At 29.8% G+C, this 9842-nt stretch overlaps 1 protein-coding gene across 1 annotated transcript; it reads left to right on the top strand.

Moving 5' to 3' along the window:
• On the top strand, positions 208-6710 carry LOC109357816 (nucleoside-triphosphatase-like). The gene is made up of 9 exons (XM_019601874.1): positions 208-494; positions 1765-1893; positions 2788-2844; positions 2931-3023; positions 4415-4620; positions 4819-4910; positions 5441-5655; positions 5861-6050; positions 6500-6710. Exons 1-9 carry the CDS (start codon positions 255-257, stop codon positions 6640-6642), a joined length of 1365 nt encoding a protein of 454 aa, XP_019457419.1. The 5' UTR covers positions 208-254; the 3' UTR covers positions 6643-6710.

Genomic DNA, 9842 nt, shown 5'->3' with positions numbered 1-9842 from the left:
GTGTATTGTTGGTGTAAAGTTTTTTTACACCTACAGGCTACAACACATTACCCACAATTAGTTTGTATTATTTTTGTTTGAGAGTCAATGACGAATGATAGATGAATGTAGATAACGTAAAAAATCCTTTAAAATATTGTTTGTTCTATAAAATTGAATAAATTGATGAGTTGTACACCACTTTATATATACATAATGGTCTTGATTACATATTAGTGCATCCAAAGCGTTGTGTTAGCACTTAGCAGTAACAAATGGATTCTTTAATCTTCACTACTCTTCTACTCTTCTTAATGTCTGCAATATCTTCTTCTCCATATCCGGAAAGCAAAATCTTAATAACTCATCGTAAGATCTTTCCGAAGCAAGAAGCCCTTACCTCGTACGCTGTCATATTTGATGCTGGTAGTACAGGAAGCCGTGTTCATGTCTTTCACTTTGATCAGAACTTAGATCTACTTCACATAGGCAAAGATGTTGAGTTTTATGACAAGGTGACATCTTTATTTTGGCAATACCATTTAACTTATGTATGAATAATACGAAATATAAAGACAAAAAAAATGTATGTAATAACTGTGTTTAAGTTTTATATATTTTTATTGCGTTTTTTAGTATTCATGTTTAATAATTTATGAACTCTTACTATAAATAAATGATGGATGATATACTGGATATATAAATTCTTATGATGATAGTATAAATATTTTACTTAAATATAAATAGGGAAATGAGATCAAAATAACTATAAATAGACATAGATCTGACTTGCGTGTTGTTTAATTAAAAAGTTACAAAAGACCGCTTGGTTTTCGTTAAAAAGGAATGCATGATATAAATGAATTTTTATTTGACTTTGGAATAAAATATTAGTGAAAGAATTGAAACAGGAAATCTAAAGAGCTTCTATGTTTATCATGTTGAAGGGAATCTACCGAATCTTTTATAAAGAGACAAATTTTTAGTTTTATATTTATATTTAAGGATAAAATATCATATCATTATAGTTAAAATATAATAATATTTTGTTTTCAAGGTTTTTTAACTACTTATATATTTATTATTGGAAAGAATCTTATATCACTTATATGTAAGCTTGTTTCGAGATTCAGGTAAAACTAGTTAGTAATCTAAGCATACATAACTTTTTTCTGAACTTTTTCTATATCTTTACTCTATTAACAATTATGTTTTTCTTCACAATAATTGTGGACATTAAATGTTGTCCATTTTTTTTTTATAAATTATATTTGAAATTCATATAAATAAAAATATAAGAGATAAAGATAGTATATTTTTCTATCCCAACTTAAAAAAAATTATATGCATTGTTAAATATAATATTTAAATGTTTCTAATTGCTGTCTATAATTTAATTTACCTAAAAAGAATAATTTGTATTAGCAACTGGTTAATTCACATTATTATTGTACATGAAATTTTATAAATGTATCATTTTTCAATATAAATTTAAAATAAAAATTATGCACTGATATTGTATGAGTTTTATATATTGTCATTCTATCATTTACCATTCATATTTAATCATCACTAACTCTTCAAATTTTTACACTCATAAACTTATTCTTTAGCAAAATAAAATAAAATCTGTCCCTGGATAAACATTAGAAAATCTCCTGAATCAAATAATGGATATTTTTAAATTACTTTTTTAAGCTTGTTCAGGGGCTACTTTTATATATATTTGTTTAAATCAACATTTATTTCCTCACATATCTTACCATCTTAGTGCTGCTGTTGTAGATCCAACCAGGTTTGAGTGCATACGCCAAAGATCCTAAACAAGCAGCAGAATCTCTGATTCCACTTTTAGAGGAAGCTGAAAGTGTTGTCCCTAAAGACCTGCAACCCAAGACACCTATTAGGCTTGGGGTGGTGTTTCTAATCCCTATGTTTGTTACCATTTTACTTTTAACTAAGAGTTAATTTTAACTTTTGAGTGTTTGGCATGGGTGGGATCCATGGTATCGTACAAAAAAAGTTTCAAAAGTGGTGGTATCTTATAACGTTAGAAAGATGACAACATTAGTTCATGGGTAAGTTTTACACTTCAAATTTATCAAAGTACATTGATCAAACCACATTAACACACATTCTAATAATTATAAATAAATATATAAATAATTACTAATAATTTTACTTATAGATAGTTAAATAAATATAATTACTAATATTTTTTACCAAATTCATAATATTTATTTAGTTATAAAATTAATAATAATTTTACCAAATTAATAAAATATATTTATTTAATTATCTATATATTTTATTATTCTAATTAATAAGTATAATTTAATTAAGAAAAAACTAAAAAATAGTAAATAAATAGTATGTCCTTCTTAGTCATTTAAAAATTTATTTTACTTCTACTACTGGTTTTACCCAATAACTTACTTCAATAAATAATATATTATCTATTGATAGTTTAATGATTTATGGACAGTCAGTATATCATTTATTATTCATTTGTATTACTATTATTTATGTTTAAGCGTCAATCATAATTGAAAATAAATAATATATAATATAGTAGTAATGTGAAAAACTCTTTTACTATTAATATATATGTTTTTTCTCTTCAATAAATTACTTTGTTAAATGGAATATAATCTGTTTGATTAAGTCTTCCACATAAAAATGTCTAATTTATTAGCATTTGTTAAATGTGGTAAATCAATTGTACTTTTGCAAAATAAAACGAACACTTGAATTCAAATGTATAAATGGCTTAGTGGATAATGCCTCTAATTTAGACTGGTAATACAGGCCACTGCAGGTTTAAGGCTTTTGGATGGGAATGCTTCGGAAAAAATATTGCAAGAGGTAACTTCGAGCGACATTTCATGGTTATTGTTCCAACAGCTATACCTGGTCTTTAATTTTATAGCTTTATTTTTGTTATGTTTAAGGTTAGGGAACTGCTCAAAAATAGAAGTGCGCTGAATCTTCAACCTGATGGAGTAGGTATTATTGATGGAACTCAAGAAGGTTCTTATCTATGGGTAAGATACACCAAATCAAAAGTCTTTTAAAAATAAGTACTCTTTTGTGACCATATCTTGGTTTATATCAGAAAAGTCAACAAAAACGTCAGTATAATACTTGATTTACTCATAACAAATAAATACTATACATATTTTTACCCTTTCTCCTTTATTAGTAATGTGGATCAAATATTTTCTTTCCTTAATTACTCAATCATATCTATAATATAGAATTTCAAAAAATTTAATTATTATTTTTACTTTGACCGGCAACAAAACTGTGCAATTTTTTACTAAGATATGTGATGGAGGGAATAAATGTTTTTATACATCTAAACCTCATTAATGAATAAATTTTTCCGTCAACCTACATCAAATGCAATAATAAAATTAACATACCCTTCACTGAAGTGCAATTAAAAAGGCCAATCAACTTAAAAGTAATTTTAACATTCTTATGTAAGATTGCGCTAATAGAGACATCATGAATTACTTACTTCAATCATTTTTATATCATTTTGAATAGTTTTACATAGATTAAGAAATGTAATTAATATTATTTTCGTTTTTAAATTTATCAATTATATACTAATGGTGGTTCAAGTGATACATGTCTGATTCCCCTTAAGCAAAGTCTTGGGTTTGAGACTTGTGAATGGAAAAAAAATCAACTAGGAGAGTTAGCCTCACATATATATGGATGTTCCCTATTCGGACAAGATTGCCTCCATTGTGAGATATATGTGGGAAACCAAATTTTTTTTATCAATTATATGAACATTATATATACTCATATTAATTCCTATTTTTCTTTCAATTAATTAATGGAAATGTATTTTGATAAAAAATAATAATTATATATATATATATATATATATATATATATATAAATAAAACTTTGAAAAGAATGTTAGACACAAAAAATATACTCCTCATATGATATTAGAAAAAACTTTATGAAAACTCGAGCTAGACATTAAATCGAAAGATATCTCATATTAGGTTTGATTGGCTTGACTAGTTAAACTGTCCGGTCGGACCAGATGAGTCATATATAATTAATAATTATATAATAAATGCAAAATTTTGTATAATTAATGATATGTATAATTATATTGAAATAATAACATATCTCCATCTTTTTAGATCGAAATAAAACAAATCATTATAGTAGTGTTTCATTTTATTTAGTTTAATTTCCTGGCTATTGCGGTTTAATCATGTTTAGTACAGAAAGACCGGTATTAACTAGTTCAAAGCGGCTCAACCACTCATTCGATTAAGATTGCAAATCAGAATTAATTTCAAGTTTAATTAGCAATCAGACCGATCGGATCATACTGTCCTGTTCCAATAACATTAGTATATATTAGTAATTTCTTTTTATGTACCTTCCAATTTTTCTTTAGGTGGCAGTTAACTATCTATTAGGGAAGTTGGGAAAAAGGTTTTCAAAGACAGTCGGAGTAGTTGATCTTGGAGGTGGATCGATTCAAATGGCATATGCCGTCTCAAGGAACACTGCTGAAAATGCCCCAACAGTACCAGATGGAGAAGATCCATACATCAAAAAGCTTGTGCTCAAAGGAAAGAAATATCACCTCTATGTTCACAGGTCTCCATATTCTTATATAAGAGGAAAAAAATATATGAATATTGAAAATGAGTTTTATACACTGTTATTGTATTATCTATCATTCATATTTAATTATTATTAACTTTTCAAAAATAATACAAATGAATAATAAATAATGTAATAACTATGTATAAATGTTTACCTTAATCCTATAATTTTTCAACATCTTTGTTTCAGTTACCTGCACTATGGTAAAGAAGCATTCCGTGCTGAGGTCCTGAAGGTCACCAACGGTTCCACTAACCCTTGTATTTTAGCGGGCTTTGAGGGTAAACATTTAGTTTCTTTAGCACCAAATGCTGTTTTTTCATGTTGAATTACCTAATTACTACACATGCATTTTAAGTTATATAAAGGACAACAACTATTCTGTCTGACATTATTTTATGCACATTAAAATATTGTCATATATGGGAATATGGGATCTAACTCTCACATTTAACGTTGTATGATAATTTGTAGATTCAGCAAGACGGTAAACCATAGGACCAACTCATTATTCATTATGATATTGCCATTTGCACATTATTAATACATGTTTAACCTTTTTCTCATGGGCTATAGAGTTAAAAAGACTGTTTATTGAAGTAGTTTATTCAATATGAAGAAATTTGTGTGATTTTATTTAATTAACAAATATTATATACAAATACTTATCAATTTTTTTTATAACCAAAGTATCCCTCACCTACAATTAATGAATTATTCTCTTTCGGGATACAGGATTGTGTACCCTAGGTTATTGCATATTATTATTATTTGAGCATATAACATGCAAATGAAGTTGATTTTTTTGAAGGGACTTATACATATGCTGAAGTGGATTACGAAGCCTCTGCCTCTCCTGCTGGCTCCAACTTAGATGAATGCAGGGAGGTAGTTCTCAAGGCACTAAATGTGAATGCGTCATGTCCATATAAGAATTGCACTTTTAATGGAATATGGAGCGGCGGAGGGGGAAGTGGGCAGAAAAATCTTGTACTTTCGTCATCTTTCTATTACCTGGCTACCGAGGTATCCATTAATAAAGTTTATCATGGACAGGGCCGACCCTAGGCAGGTGCTACAATTCAGGGCCCAGGATAATAAAGGGCCCATATTGTTTTCTGCATCGAGCTTTAAATATGTTGGGGTCGGCCCTGATTATGGAATAAACTTAATTATTCTGATATATGATATTCCTCCATCGGTGCTAATTACTTTGTTTCTTCTTATACAGGTTGGTTTTGCTGATATAAATAAACCCAATTCCATAGTTAATCCTGTGGATTATGAGACTGCAGCTAAGCAAGCTTGTAAAATAACACTTGAGGATGTCAAATCTACTTATCCAGATATTTGGGAATCAGACCGGCCATATGTATGCTTGGATCTTGTATACCAGAATGCATTGCTCGTTGATGGATTTGGTAAGTTTACACTGACATTGGGTTAGTTTATGTTAAGTTGATAATTTTTTCTTACAAAAACAACAACATTATTACTCAATTTTGACACATACCATTTCAGGAAAGAAAAATAGTAAAAAAGTAAATGCCCAATCTTATAATTTGAGAAAGGCATATGTGAAACGCAGCAATTCAAGTTAGAACAATTCTCATATAAAAATTATGAAAACAAAATTTTCATACCATACATAGATGATTATGACTTATAATTAAAAGTTTATTATTGATCATATGATCACTTCTTTTAATATTAATCGTTCTAATAAGATCTAATAGATCATATTAGTTGTTCCCATTTCTCATAATGGTAATAATTGTTCTTATCTGAAAAGATGCTTCAATGTTAAGTGTGTATATAACTACTTAGAAAAATTAATGTTAGCAAAATGGACTGCTTCATGTATTGGCAGGCCTAGATCCATTGGAAGAGATTACAGTGGCGAAGGAAATTGGATATCAGGATGCTCTGGTGGAAGCAGCATGGCCCCTAGGTAGTGCAATAGAGGCCATATCATTGTTGCCTAAATTTGAGAAATTAATGTATTTTATTTAAAAAGCTTCTTGAGGAACCGGGATATTTCAGTGCCACTATCTTAATTGAATAAAGCTCCTTATTTCCTATCTTCTCTCTTTTGTTATGGTTATGATTATCCAATTTTATCAATTCTACATAGTTGAGCCACCGCAACAAATTTATGAATAATGACTCTTCTCCCGTACTAAACCCTAACGTGAAGTTGTTATCTTTTGAATTTTTTAGTTTAAAAACAAAGACACTTAAGTATTTGTTTAGTACTAAGCTCTTTAATATTGGAGATCATCTCGATCAGTCACAAGTTTATGTGCCGAGATAGTAATCATTTCACTTCTTGTCTGTCTTCATTTTTTTAAAATTTTATCGACGTTGAATTTTTTTTTAAATTAAAATTAGATTTAGTATACAGAGGGTAAAGTAAGGAAAATAGAATAAGGAGTGAAATATAATTGTCCGTGTTTCAGTGCATGTACTCAAAATTCACTAACCGAAGTTTAACTAAGTGCTTTGATTCTAAGGGTTATGCTCATTTTTCTGGAATTCTTTTTATGTTCGTTCCTTTATTATGTCGACCATCGATTTATATTCTTATTTTTTTTTAATATGAAATGTATATACAAAGTTTATATAAATTTCTCAATATGTCTCCTAATAAAGATTAGTGTGTCATTATATGTTTTTTGTGTGTGTCAAAGTTATTCTTTTTGGGTGATGAAGAGAAAAGGTAGAAGAAGGAGAATGTATATAATAGTAGTAATGCATTCATGGAAAAGAATTCCATGAATAAAAGAATATGTGAAAGTTTTTGTAATTATTATTAGGATGTCACAAAATGATAACATTGAAATTTGAAAATCATGTAATGGTAGTTACTAAATGAAATTGAATGAAATTATATACCTGCTCAATTATCTAAATGTCATTTAAGCATATTGTATATTTAGGGAAAATTCACAAAACCCCTTAAACTTTATGTCTTTTGCATGTGGACACTAAGAACAATTTTTTCTTTATAATTACTCGTATTTATAAAATTGGTTCTCACATGTATGCAAATTTAAATTAACTAATAAGGAAATTGGAATTAAGATATTAAATGGCGTAAGAAAGGTTCAATGCTTCAAACTAACTATCTTTTGTCTCAACAATCATACATCAAATTTGAACCATACTATATTTTTGTCTCAATAATCCTAAATCTTATAGCTTATCTTTTTGTATAACTAGCTAGTAGGCACTATTATATTCACTGACATATGACTTTTTATAACAAAAAGCGTATGAAAGTAAAGTTACAACACAATTAATTTGTTTGATTAATGACCATTTGATACATATAATTTAGTAACAACAACGATAGTTATTTGATATTTTGATTTATATTTTATGGATTCTTCAACTTACTAGCCATATATTTCTTAAGTTTCAGTGGTATTGCATTGGCATGCATATTTTAAATAATAATAATATGGCAGACAATATTTAAAAAAACATAAAGTGATAATTTTTTGATCGTATGTAATTTAAATTGTATGTATGTAGAGACTAATTTCACCAATAATTAAAGTTTAACAAGTAATTAGGAAGAAAAAATAGTTTGTGATATCTATTTGTAAATAACATAAAGTTTATGGAGTTTTGTGAACTATAATAGTAAAAGCAAAGTTGAAATATAGAAATTATATATGTTCAATTACTTAAACACCTCTTAGGTATGTTTTGCCTTTATATAGTAGTATAGATTAATTATGCAAGAGTAAAATTATAAAAATTTATTAATATTATTTTGTTTTTAAATAAATAGATAAATAAGTATAACTAATAAGGTGTTGGTCTAATAGTGTAGTGTCCAATTAAATCCTTAGAAAGATCAAAATATCAAAGATTTGATTCTTGAGAGTAACATTGTTGAAATGGACAATCACACACTCAAAATATATTAGGTTCCTACCAAAAAATGTAAGAAGATAAATACCATTACTAGTATAAAAAAATGCGTATAGAGATAATTAAATTCATTGTCACACATTACGTAAACCATGATTTGTTCTAGTCGTTCTCTTGTAATGATGATTACGATGGCGCTGAATCATTCAGAGTGACTGCTTTTTCTCCAAGTAAACAAAACACCAATGTCATTATTGAAACACGACCTTAATATAATTGTTCCATCTCGGTCATCCAGACATTCTAACTAACCGAGAGGGTCTCATATTCACCCGAGCAAAGGCCGAGTATGGCCGGTCCAGGAGCTTGTTTGAAAGCTAACCCCTTCTATGACTGGATATCCTAGGTCGGATACATGACCACTACCCGTCTAACACGTCGCCAACAACGCACTGTCACGCCACCTTACGCCCCCACCTACCCTCATGCCATATGACAAGAAAAAAATGCAATACCGCTGCCAGACCAGCCACAAGCTACAAGTCAACTATATACAGAGTACGACCATGCGAAAGTCGCCTGACATGGGAAAATCAACCCCCGATAGGTCAGAATGATCGGCCACGCCAACAGTACTCTCCAGAGCCACATCATCCACTATAAATAGGCCCCTCCCCTATCAGGAAGTAACACATATTGATTATTATTATCATTCATATTTGCTATCTTTATTTCTCTATCTCATTTATTGCTCACGAGCATTATCTCTATAGTCTTAATGACTTGATTGTCGGAGAACATTTTCAGGTATCTCCACTGTCGGGTCCAAGTCAACTCTATCCCGATTCTAGAAGAGCTCGAGCCCGAATACCAAAGAAGCACTACCTAGACCTCTAGTCCGACCAAACTTGCTCACCAAAAGAACATTGGCGCCGTCTGTGGCTTACTTACACCAAGGTGACCAGCAGAAATCAAGCAAACTCTGCCAGCCACATTGAACCAGCACCCACAAACATGTCTTCCAACCATCATACACCCTCCAGAAATTCATCATCCCAAGTACAACCCTCATAACAAGCTAGTTGTAGCCACCATACTGCTCTAGAACAACCTTCGCTCACCACCTAGCAACTCTTGAAGATCATCGAAAGGTAGGAGAAAATAATCCAACAATAAGCTGATCTGTTGGAGAAACACCGCCAATCCAACAAGGAGTCCAGCTACCGACCCTCACGGTCAGTCACCTAGGTATGCACCGTTGAATCAATCGGTGAATCACACCTAAACCACGAACAACTCTCACCTCTCTGATCACAACATCTGCATGACCA

Source organism: Lupinus angustifolius, chromosome LG10, assembly GCF_001865875.1.
Source record: "Lupinus angustifolius cultivar Tanjil chromosome LG10, LupAngTanjil_v1.0, whole genome shotgun sequence".
NCBI lineage: Eukaryota > Viridiplantae > Streptophyta > Magnoliopsida > Fabales > Fabaceae > Lupinus > Lupinus angustifolius.
The sequence above is the reverse complement of the archived record's forward strand: the minus strand, read 5'-3'. Positions and strand labels throughout refer to the sequence as shown.